Below are 12,888 nucleotides of genomic sequence, written 5' to 3'. Positions count from 1 at the left end.
GAACTGTGTCCTGAACTGGCCACAGCCTTGGGATAAACTGGGGATTCCCACTACATTCCCTTATTTGTAGAATTTTGTTAATGAATCCAGTGCTAATCCTGCTTTGGCATCCATGGGCAGTGAGGATGGCAGACTTACAAAGCATTCACTTATGTATGGGCTCTGTTTACTAATCTGTCTTCTTGCTGTGTTAAGCTAATTTTATGCCCATTCACTAAAAAACAAAACAAATAAATAAACAAACAAAACTCTTTATCTTGTCTTTTTTTTTTTAACCCTTACTTCCCGTCTTAGAATCTATACTGTAGATTGGTTCTAAGGAAGAAAATTGATAAGAGCTCCACAATAGGGGTTAAGTGACTTGCCCAGGGTCACACAGCTGGGAAGTGTATGAGGCCACATTTGAACCTAGAACCTCCAATCTCTAGACCTGGCTCTCAATCCACTGAACTACCCCCATTCACATTGAAAGAAATTAAACATTATCATAAACTGGGAAATTTTCTTCCCCAGAATTTAAACAACATAAAATAATATACTTAGAATAAAGTTAATATCAACCTTCATCAATAAATCACTTCTATGGCTTCCTAGAGAACCACTTAGAGTTCAAAGGACATGGGGTAGTGCTATTTGATATTTTTATCTGTTTCTTCCATGAGTGCATGCCCTGTGTCTACAATTAGAATAGGAGCTTAGAAATGGTTTCCAATATTTTTGTAGCTCCCATAGTGCCTAGCACAGTGTTGAATAGTGATCAATAAATAATTGTTAAATTAAACAGCTTGGTCTTTCCCACTAATCTCCAAGTAGTTCTTTCTGCTATGAAGACATAGATACAAGACCAGGAAGGAGAAAGGGCCTAGAGTAGGGACTTTTTTTTTAAACTCTTACCTTCCATCTTGGAGTCAATACTGTATACTGTTTCCTAGACAGAATAGTGGTAAGGGCTAGGCAATGGGGGTTAAGTGACTTGCCCAGGGTCACACAGCTGGGAAGTGTTTGAGGCCAGATTTAGAGTAGGGATTCTTAGTCTTTGTTTTCATCACAGACTCCTTTGGCAGTTTGGCAGAACTTATGGACCCCCTTTTTGAATAATGTTTTTAAATGCATAAAATAAAATGTATAGGATAACAAAGGAAACCAGCTATATTGAAATACAGTTATCAAAATATATTTTAAAATGTTCAGATTCGAGAATAAGAACTCCCGTATTAAAATTTTGTGTCTCCTCTGGTAGAAATAATATTTTGATAGTGGGCAAGAAATAGCAAGTAATATTTACTGTAATACCTACTGGATTAAAAATTATGTGATCCTTGTTTGACAGCAGAAGGTTCACTCCTGGTTTCTCAAAGGGAAACTCTTTATTGATGATCAAAAGCTATATACTAATTTGAATATTTGTTGAGCCACATGTACTTAGCCTAAAATTTTCCATCACAGTTTTCTATATTCAGTAAAAAAATTAAATCAATAGACTGTATTTCAAATATTTTGTTATATGTTGTGATTAACAGGCTCAGATAGATAAAACTATTATGGTAAATATATATTAACTTTTTCAGAGCATTAAAAAACAATAAAATACTCAAATTATATGAAAATTAATTTAGTCCTTCTTTGATGATTAAGATGCTACTTAAGGATTATGAAAGTACTTTAGGTCTTAAAAAAGAATTCTGCTTGATTGAATAATCAACTTCTCTTGTACTAACCTTTTTTATCTTTGTGTTTCTAAGAGTAAAGTTCCTCACAGTATAATAGGCAAGTACACGAACACTCTTCTGTGTGACTAAAAAGTTTCCGTACTCTTCGCTACCATCAACAGGCCAGTACTGATCACATTTCCTCTGTAATAAAAGAAGTAGAGTTATAATTTTGGTGTCTGTAATGCTCAGTTTTAAAGTCAAGGAAATAAAGTCAAGGTTTATACGTTCTCTTCTAAATATCATTCTTTAGGAATTTGCTAAGGATCCATTAATTTTTTAGCTTAAGAAACTCCTCATGTGAGAAAATTCTTCACCAATTCAGATTGCCACAAAACTATCAGTTAACATAGATGAAGTCCAGGCTGTTTCTTGAAGTCTAATGGTTTGTTTGGTCTCACAACAAGTAGATGGAAGAACATCTGAAGTAGGTCCTCCTAATTCTAAACCTAGCGTTTCACACTACCCATTTCCATATGGAAGAGAATATAAAGCACTGAGCCTGGGAGATCAGTGTGGCATCATGGAGAGAGGGCTGTACTTAGAATTAGAAGACTTAATTTGGGTTGAATCTTTGGTGACTATCAAGGTACTGGGGCACTTAGACAGCCTCTCCGGTCCTATGATCAAGAGGAAAAGGAGGCCTAAAGAGATTAAACAATATGCCTAAGGTTGCAAAATTAATGAATGATGCAGATAGGACTCGAACCCATGTCTTATGATGACCAGTTCAGGGTTCTTTCCATTTTGTCTTATTTCTTTTCAATTAATTTTACTTTTTTCTAATAGTATAAGACTACTATATTGACAAATAATCAAATCAACTAGATTTCTATGATGGTTATTCGGGTGTTTCAGCCATGTCTCACACTCTGTGACCCCATTGGTGACTTACTTGGCAAAGACACTGGAGTGGCTTGCCATTTCCTTCTACACTTCATCTCATCGATGAGGAAACTGAGTGATTTGCCCAGAATTATAAAGCTAGTAAGTACCTGGGTCCAGATTTGAACTCAGGTCTTTTAGCTCCAAGCCTAGTGCTTTATCCACTGCACAAATTAGCCACTAGATTTCTAATAACAGCTTTTTGTTCTATGTTCTCATTATTTCTCCCTTAGTTACTGTATTTTCCAAAAAAAATGGGTATTGGTTGATTTCTGTAACTTTTGCTGCCTTCCAGGTTTGATTTTATTTCATCTAAAGCAAGTTAAAAATCTGATCTTAAAATGACAATATAGGTGATCTTACATACCCTTCCCTTTTCAACTAGATTGGTTATCATTACGATCACTTCCACATTATGTTCCCATATCATTCTCCAGAAATCTTCTGCTGTTGACTTTAATGGGCCTTGAGCTGCAATGTAAGCTTTGGGTCTGTTGTAGCCCTAAAAGGAACAAATGACCAATGTTACTATGTGTTTCTCTTCATAGTTTTCTACTTTAAAATACTCAACTGCTATTTTTTATCATATACCATTTCTGTAAGAACAAGGATGGAAAGACATTTATAAAACCCCAAAGTTCTCTAGGTGCTGTGCCTCACTGTGTTTTATTTATTCATGCTATGCACATATCAATGAAGCTGTAGCAGCTTCTAGAGTGACAACAATTTTCATAAAGAGCCACTGGGAAGCATTGGCCCATTTGGTGAGAACTGGCTCTTTTCCCCAAACTTTAGTGAACTGGTCCTGATGGTTCTAGCGGTGTTTGAGGAGCTTGGGCACCTGAAGTAATTTGACATCCCTCCTGTCCCTCCCTCTCAGTATCTTTCTTTATCATTTGACTATTGATGGAAGGTGAATTGAGTATTTTGCAGGTGGAGGGGCACTAAAATATCTGAAAATTCCTTGATACCAATTACCATCTTAAAAATAAAGCAAATGCTCAAACATCAACCACACGCCCCTTCCTGGGAGGGCATCCTCAGGAATGTCAATGACAAAAATGATTGATAAGTGGATTAAAGTAGTTTATTTTAAAATTTTGTTCAGACTTCCATGGTGAGAAGGATTTAATGATGCCCTACTGTAGCAAGCATTATATATGCAATAAAATTGTATGAGGTGGTCGCAGTATTCTAGGAAGAGAGAAAGAATGAAGGCAATCAGCAAGTGTGAAACTTGGATGAGGAATGAGTCTGGGAAGGACTCACCCTGCATTAAAAAATCTACATCAGTTTTCCTAAAAGTAAAGTTTAGTGATTTATCATTTATGTAATTTTTAATAAGTGCTGAGCAATATACTAGTACTATATTTAATAAGTTAATTAGGTCTTATTTTCCCCTTTAATTCTGTGCAATCCAACCAATACTTATTTTGTATGCTCTGTATGAAGAATGTTGTGCAAATCATTGAGAAAGATTCAAACTGATGATTAGAAATAATGCCTGCCTTTATGGAGCTTATCAACAACTAAGTTTTAAGAATAAACATATATTTTTTTAAAAAGTATACTTACATCTACATAATTGGCATTGATGTAATCAGTTAATCGGCCATCTTTTTCTGCAAGTTGTGCGAGTTTTACCCTGCTATGGTCATCTGCAATAAAACAAAAGTCCAAGTTAACTGTATTATTTGAGGCTGGAGCTCTTTGGGAAGGGGTAGGGCTAGTAAAGGAAACTGATGGTTGTCTGTTACATTCTGCACATGAAGTCTCAGACCTATCTCTTTCAGGTGTGTAAAATTCCTTTGAATGTATAATTCAGTTCAATTCACAATCATTAAGTAGGCCCTTCCAATGTGCCAGACACTCTTTGAGGAGCTGTGGATTCAGACAACAATGAAAACAATCCTTGCCCATAAGAAGCTTATATTCTTCTCAGGCAGGAGAAACATATGAAAGCCACTGAATCTTCTGGAGTGGTGAGTGACATGTTGTGATTTGTGTTTTAGAAATACCTCTGTCTGTGATGGACTCAGAATGGTGACCAAACTGTGCTACATTTTATTTTCTGCATTTTTTTTCCTTTTGATTCAAGATCTCTTCCACAAAATGACTAGTATGGGAAAATATTTTACATAATTGCACATGTAAAATCGATATCAGAATGTTTATTAGGGAGGGGAGTCAGGAGGGATGGGAGAGAGAAAATCTGGAACTCTAAATTTAAAAGACTAAAAAAAAAGAATGTTAAAAATTGTTTTACATGTAATAACATGTAATAAAATAAATTAATAACATGCAGTGAAATATTATCTAAAAAAGAGACATCTTAGCCTGGCAGTGGGTGGAGAATGAAATGGAGAAGGGAGTCTGGAAACATAATTAGAAGACAATTGCAATAGTCTAGGCCAGAGATTGTAAGGTGGCTGAGCAAGTGTTAAGAAGAGTTGTCCACGTGAGATACTGGGGTGGTAGGATGAACAAGAATTGGAACTGTTTGTATAGGAGAGTTTAAAGACACTTTCATGAAAAGACTGAGAAGGTAGCATGCTAAATTCTAGCAATTCAGTTTTGAAGCAGAAGTATTACAGAAGCAGTATCTGTGGTTCTTTCCTTTTTTCTCCCTCCTTCCCTAAGTAAAAAAGCTGCTGTCATTTGATGCTTTTCATTTTTCAGCTCACATTGTTGGAATTTCCTGCCATATCTAGTAAAGCAAATTAAAGTGAATCTAGAGAAGAGTAACTGGCAAGATGAGAGGATCCTAGAAACCAGGTCCTATGAGAAGCAGCTGAAGCAGAGAAAAAGTAGGGGTACCTCTTATTTGAAGGTCTGCCTGTCACATGGAACAGGTCATGGCCTTTCTCATGTTGTACTAGAGGAGAGAATGAGTACCAATGGGTGGAAATAACTGGGCTACTGAGCCCAGATCAATATAAAGGAGAATTTCATCACTATTGGAACACAGGCCATTCAGCAATTTATCCTGGGATATTTTTAAGTAGAATTTGGAGTCATCTGTCCCATCTGTTCTAAAAAGGCATCATCAGTCTCAGGCTTTGTAGAAGGGCTTCTTACCTAAGGTGTGTGAAGAAGAGAGAAGGAAGAGAGAAGAGAGAGTTGCTATGAGAGATGCAGGTTATCAGGAAAGTCCCTTGAAGTGATGCATTTACCACTGAAAAGATTATGGTGTTGAAGTTTTGGTTAATTCAACTATAACCATCCCAAAGGACACAAAATTACTCAGATTTCTGATTTTGACATGAACCTTAAGGGAGCAAGGAAATGACTGTGAAGAAAGTATCAAGACTAGTAAGATCCTTTGTGACAGTTTCATTGAGCAAGTCAAGCCTAAAGACCATCCTCTTCATTTCTTTAGGGTTGAGACAGTGAATGTAGGCAAAGTTTTATTCATATTTATTATTATTACATATTTATATATTATATTATATTCATATATAGTATATTTTACATATAAAGTTATTTATAATATCTTTTTAAAAAGTGGTAAAAACATTTGTGATTCATGAAAGGGACAGGCTGTTTTGGACAGGAAGATGTAAATATAAAGAAAAGGTTAAGGTTAATTTCTTTGCAGACATTTTTCACTTAAGAAAAGATAAGGATTTACAGTGGATAGAGAGGCCAGGGAAAGGAACTGGACCTGTCATTTCACTGACTTAGGGAATTCCCAGGTAAAGAAAATGAACTCTTCTATTATAGGCTAGTACCATCTCTGAAATTTATAGTCTTAGAAAGTTACCCAAAACCTAGTTCTTGACAGCTTCAAGGCTGCTATAATTAGTACACAGTCAAGCCAAATCTTATAGATGTGGATTGAGAAATCATGAGTGGAACATGTAATCATAACGAGGATGGAATACAAGAAGACAGGACTTATCTATACAAACTGTCTTTGAGAATATTATAAGAAAGGAAATCAAGCCTTGGTGCCAGTTTCATGTTTCAAGGTTCCAGGATAAAAGAGGAAATGGAACTGAACTGATAGCACTTGCCTCAATGAAGATAAAAGAAACCATTTTAGGACCAATGAGAAAGGGAAGGTATCTTTAGGAACAGATGAAGGAACATAAAGTAGAGATTTCAGGGAGTTGTTGAAAAAAGGAAGGAAATCAGAAAAGAAAGAGATGAATCAGAGATAGAATGGGACCATGACAGCAGGTGCTACGCAAAGGAAAGAGTGTCAGGCATGCTTCAGGGGAAAGAATGCCTTCTGAAGTCCATAGAGAAGGAAAGCAGTGAGAGGGAATAAATAAAAGGAAGCAAAAAGCTAAGCAACAAGGGCAAAGTATTAGGAAATTATTCCTCAAAATGCTATGGTTCTATTAATCAAGAGTTCAGTCTTGATTAGCTTCTTTTAAGAAAAATTTTAAAAGTAACAACCTCATCCCTTAAAAAACAAACTGTCAGAAGTAGTAGGGAGAGGAGTATCAAAGGATTAGAGAAACACAAGAAGGGGAAATAATAAAAATGAAAGTTTGTGTTTATAACCAATTGATGTTAACTAACTGGGTGTTTGTGGAAGCTTTGGTTTGTTCATTGTGTGGTAGGGAAGGATTCTATATACTTTTTAAAAATAAAGAAAAATGGAGAATTCATTGAGAATGCTTACAAAATCACTAAAAGAGATAGGGGCACCACATGAATATAAAATGAATTAGACATTTTTTGGGGGGGAATGTTTGTTATACTAGCCATAATTATTTCTGCTTACTAAAATTATAGCTGGTATAATGAAAGAAATATAAATATAAATATAAATAAAAAACTTTATTTTTTGTCTTAGGATTGATACTAAGTATTAGTTCCAAGGCAGAAGAGTAGTGAGGGCTAGGTAATAGGGATTAAGTGACTTATTTAGGGTCACACAGCCAGGAAATGCATGAAGTCAAATTTGAATTCAAGACCTCCCAACACTAGGCATGGAGCTCTATCCTCTGAGCCATCAAGATGCCCCTTATATGAAATTATTTTTTTCAATTCCAGAATCTCACTCTCTCTCTTCCTATACTCTCCCATACCTGGAGAAGGCAAGAAATAAAAAAAAACACTGCAAATGTGAATTCATGTGAAACAAATTCTGCATTTTTCATATTCTGTTCCAAAAGCAAGAAAAATGAAGGAAAAAGAAAAAATATGCTTCAATTTGTTCTCCAAATCTATCAGTCCTTCAGTTGGAGGTAGAGAGCATTTTTCAACAGAAGTCCTTTAGAATTGTAGTGGGTCATTAAGCTGAAAATAATTACTAAGTCTTTCACAGCTGATTATCTTTACAGTATTCCAATGACTGTTCTGCTGGTTCTGTTTTATTTCCCTTTGCATCAGTTCACTTAGGATCTAGGATATTCTGGCTAGCTAGAGAGCTTGGGTTTTTGACAAAAGATGTTAGGGTAAATAATTACAGTCAACTTAGACATACTTTTATAGTTTATTTCATTAATATATGGAATTAAGCATACTCTAGGTCACAGGTGGCCCCCAATATATAATTAAAGGAAGGACCTATGGGCGTGGGGACGACTGACTCAAATCAACAGCTCATGCAGAACGCAACACATCCATTCTAAGAAGGAGCCCTCAACAACTCAGCAGCTAAATCTCAGAACTTGTCTCTGTGGCATCTGGATGGTAAATGACAAGCAGAGTCGCACTGCTAACTGGACGCCCAGCTCCCTCGGTACTACACTACACTGGCCCTTCCTGAAATGCAGCAACCGTAAAAGACTCTTAGGTTCCTTTTGAGTGAGGAGATCCAGCCATGGTCTCTGATTCAATTATTGTTGATTGACTGTCAGGCTGACGGCACTGTGCTAAATTGGCATTTAAAGTTTTAGATGATTTCTACTGATTGGTCCAGAACAAATATACTTACAAGCAACGATGTTTATATAGCGATTCTTATTCTTATTGTCTGGGTGGTTAGAGCTGTCTGATGTGATACCTAGGTCAACAGTACAGCTCTGCACTTCCTGAAAAGAAAATGGATATGAGGAGCTTCAATCCATGTTTGATAAAACAGTGCCTTAAAATGTAACATGGAAGCCAAAATAACCCAAATCTTCTAACAATTTTTCTATATCTTACAACTACTTCTTTGCTTTAAAAAGAAAAAAAAACATGCAGTGAAATAATGCCTTACCTGGTAAAACTCTTTCAGTGTCTAATGAGGGAATGAATGCAAAAAGAGTAAAGAAATCGAATTCCACAGCACACGACAAATGAGGAAAAAAAAGTGTTCATATTAGGTTTACAATGGAAAACAACTATGATCATGCAATAAATACATTTGTCTAACAACAAATAACAAGGCTGAATGCTTCAAACAACTGCATGCAAATAAAAACACTAATTTAGAATTTAAAGTGATATTTTACAAGGAAGAGGTAGGACAAATGATGAATTTTGAAAATGCAGGTGAGAAAAATTACATATTTCATGACCCTTCCTTTAGTAATATTATTTTTGTAAGTAATTTATAACTAATTTAACTACAAAGAATAATTTGAAGTTCTTATCTCACCATATTTAATTTTCTTTACATTGATTTTAATGGGAACATTTCTACATTTTTAATCAGGAGATTATTTAATTCCTTCAAAATATTGAAAATCTGTTTTAAAAAAGCTCTCATATTATACTGTATAGTTTTGATGCAATTTCTTTTCTCAAGCTACTTATTAAATTTGCAAAAACCTATTTAACCGCCAACCCTATTTGTCTTTGCATATCTGGAGGGCTTTTATGTGGAAGAAAGGTTAGACTTGTATTTGGCCCCATAATGCAGAATGAGGAGCTACCGACAGAAATTGAAAAGAAGTCTTGATTTGGGAAACTTTAGAACTTTTTAAAACATTAAAGCTATGAACAAGGGGAGAGGTCTCTTTCTTTCAGGAGGCACTAAGCTCCCTGTAAGTGGAAGTCTTCAAGCTAAGGCTGGACATTTGTCAAGTATGATATAAAGAAGTTCAGCTATGGACTGAACTAGATGGTCTTTGAGGTCCCTTCCAACTTTGGAATGCTGTGATTTGTGGGATAATAGCTAACATTTATATAGCACTTAGTATGTGCCAGGCACTATGTTAAATGCTTTGTATTGTGCTAATTACAGAATACAGCTAAATCTAAATACATATATGTAAATATGCACATATATACAAAATACAGATGTGACTATATAGTTTCCTAATCTTTTTCATTTAAATCTGAAAATTGCTATTCAAAAATGTTTTAGCCATTTTTTATAAGATGATGTAGATACAAATTCTTGGCATCATGTTGCATTAAAGTGATTATTTATAACTGAAATTATTTCATTTCTTTAAAAAAAAAGTATAGTCCAAAATGTAGAATTTGCCTCATTTATAAAGGACTTTTCCCATGAGAAAATGAACAGACTTGCCCAAGTGTGGAGAAAAATAATTATTTGGGTCTTCAAAACAACAGTTAGACAAAACAAATAGCCATGGTTATCATTAAGTTTATTATTGAATTAATAAAAGTTTCTTAAATTTATGTTAAAAAAAGAAAATGTTTTTAAAAATTGAGTTGAAAGTGAAGTTACTCCATAATTCAATTCTTTTTAATTGAATAGATAAAAAATGACTCTTGTTGTATAAGCTTTGAATCTACATGTTTATCTATCCCTTGGGCAACTCTTGTCTGATAATTTTCATGTATAAATTGGTTACTTTCTCAATATATGGGCCATGACATATGAATGATGAGACATGCTGGTAATACAAATTTGGTCGTCTTCTCTCCATGAATTAGCAGTATCTTATTCTCTTTTGTTTTTTTACTAATACTTGTGTGCAATCAGGACACCATTTAGAATATTGCAATAATAATTTAAGGAAGGTTTTATATAGACCTAATTTATAATAAGAAAATGGCTTTTCATTGGAATATATGGATAATAATTTAAAATTTTAAAAATTATGATTTCAATGATTTAAATTATTCTCCTTTATCTGAGGGCTTTCCCAATCTCAATTCTTCACAAATGATCTCTGATATAAAATTACATTTTTAAATGGGTTGTAAAGGTTTAATGAAATCAATTGTTGTTCGTTCAATGAACAAGAAAATGCACACACAATTATTTGCATCTATAGTGATTCTGGGTTTAAAAAAAATTTTTAACCTTTACTTTCCACTTTAGAATCAGTATTATGTATTGGTTCCAAGACAGAAGAGTGGAAAGCAGTTGTAATTATGTGACTTGCCCAGAATCACACAGCAAGAAAGTATCTAAGACCATATTTGAACCTATGACTTCCTCTGTCTAGGTCTGGCTCTCAATCCAGTGAGCCACCTTGCTGTCCACCATCTGTAGTGATTCTTTAAGATTCCTAGTTCATGATCCCTTTCTCCAAGTATCCCCATTCCTCAATGAAAATCCAAGCTAAAGTGCACAAAGTACATATCTGGTGAAATTCTTTTAGTGGTTATCAACTTGGATACAAGTCTGGAGATGATGTGGACACTGCTCAGGGATGGAGGAGATCAAAGTTTAACTCCAAAATTTAGAATTAAAATGATAATTTAGTATTTATTGAACCAATTGACAAATGATCATTTTAATACTACTACTTTATTTAGGTTTCAGTTTCCTCATCTGTAAAATGGTAACAATAATAATTGTATTGTAAGGATCAAATGAGAGAAGGCATGTCTGTTCACTTTGAAAACTTTAAAGTGCTATATAAATGCCAGCTATTGTTATTTTAAGGAATTATAATATTTTATAAATAGACTTAGGATAATCTCTACTGTTCTATTATTTAATTTTGAAATTTATCTTTTCTTTGGAGATGATCCATGATTTTATCTCATGAGGGAAGATTGTTCCAGAGTCAAAAATGATAAAATTAGTGCTAAGGATATGTACATGGCGTAAAATCCTGATATTTAGTGACTTATAATCATTTTATTTTTTTAATTAAAATGAAAAAAAACTAACAAGAACTTACTAACAGAATTTTTAAAAATAGAGAACACCAGAGGTCTTGATTTTATAGAAGAGGATAAATCTATTCATTAAAATTTCTAATAACTAAATAACAATTTGCCTGCTTTCAACTTCTTTCTCTAGGTTTTGTTTTGGAAATTAGTTTCCCTTGGTTCAAAAAAAACCAAACTCCACCCCTCCACCCAAAACCAAATGAAATAAAATGCAAAACAAAATCCCCATAAAATTTCCCAACCCTTTGGATGCTATTTTGGGTCAACAGGATTTTCACATACCTTGGGTATCTTAATTATTTTTAATTCTACTAGCTTTCCTAGAGTAAAAATGGTTCAGATATCTCTAAAACAAAATCAGTTAAACGTAGACCCCTTTATAGGTCTCATTCCTTGAACTGAATTTTAAGCAGACATGTCTAGAAAACATACCTCAAATTCTTCTGTAAATCCATTACTTGCATGTAAATCAGCAACATGCTTTGGAAAGTGTTTTATGGGAATTGCTCCAACATCATCTATAAGAATGAAAGGAGGAAGAGGAGGAGGAAAAGGAAGAGGAGGAGGAGGAGGAGAAAGAAGAAGGAGGAGGAGAACAAACAGTGAATAAATTTAGGTCCATATCTATATAAGGTAAAAAGAATCTTAACTCATGGCTAATAACATTCTTTCCCCAAAATAATTGTTTGATTTTCATTTTATGGTTTCACTGTCATTTTAAAATAATTCTGTCTAATGAAACGTCAGGCCAAAATCAAGATTGTTTTCTTCCATATTTACTACAAACGTCATTCCAGATTTTCAGCAAGTAATCTGATTGATGTGTATAGTAATTTTGCTCCCAATAGTATGTTCAAAAGAGGGAAAATATTCCATGCTTGAAGTCCAAATCATAATATCATTGAATATTATATTTTTAATTTTTATTTCAGAAGGATATTTTCACATCAGTTTCCCTTTAATTTTAATGAGAAATCCTTTTATAATTCCAAAAAAGAATTTATGCAAAAATTAAATTTTAATCTGTGTTGTTTGCACAACAAAACAGTCAAAATTTATGGAATGGTACCACTTTTATAGAATTGCAGAATTTAATGTCTGGTAGCCAAATATTCTGATTGCTGTTTATATTTGAGAACATTTCTTTCCTTCTCTACATAAATACTGGAAAACATTTGTATGCAGAATATTCATTAAGGAAAATGTCAAAAACCTTTGGGACTTTTAATCTGTAAAATTCCGAGAATTCTAAGTTGAAAATATGCCATGTAAACAAAGTCATTTGATCTGTTAATTAATTGTGAAGGGG

At 34.1% G+C, this 12,888-nt stretch overlaps 1 protein-coding gene across 4 annotated transcripts in view; it reads right to left on the bottom strand.

The window, feature by feature from the left end:
• The window catches only part of PTPRZ1 (protein tyrosine phosphatase receptor type Z1), a 243,673-nt gene that overhangs the window by 29,826 nt on the left and 200,959 nt on the right, over positions 1-12,888 (bottom strand). For 2 of the 4 annotated variants that reach the window (XM_056799634.1, XM_056799636.1), the window contains exons 15-20: positions 12,012-12,097; positions 8,755-8,775; positions 8,488-8,584; positions 4,170-4,252; positions 2,962-3,096; positions 1,719-1,853 (exon numbers count right to left, since the gene is read on the bottom strand). In XM_056799634.1, coding sequence (XP_056655612.1) covers positions 1,719-1,853; positions 2,962-3,096; positions 4,170-4,252; positions 8,488-8,584; positions 8,755-8,775; positions 12,012-12,097 — 557 coding nt within the window. The remainder of the gene's footprint in view (positions 1-1,718; positions 1,854-2,961; positions 3,097-4,169; positions 4,253-8,487; positions 8,585-8,754; positions 8,776-12,011; positions 12,098-12,888) is intronic. The other 2 variants (XM_056799637.1, XM_056799635.1) reach the window with 1 other exon arrangement.

Source organism: Monodelphis domestica, chromosome 5 (assembly GCF_027887165.1).
Source record: "Monodelphis domestica isolate mMonDom1 chromosome 5, mMonDom1.pri, whole genome shotgun sequence".
In the NCBI taxonomy this organism is placed as follows: Eukaryota; Metazoa; Chordata; class Mammalia; order Didelphimorphia; family Didelphidae; genus Monodelphis; species Monodelphis domestica.
Note: the sequence above shows the minus strand (reverse complement) of the source record. Positions and strands in the feature narration are given on the sequence as shown.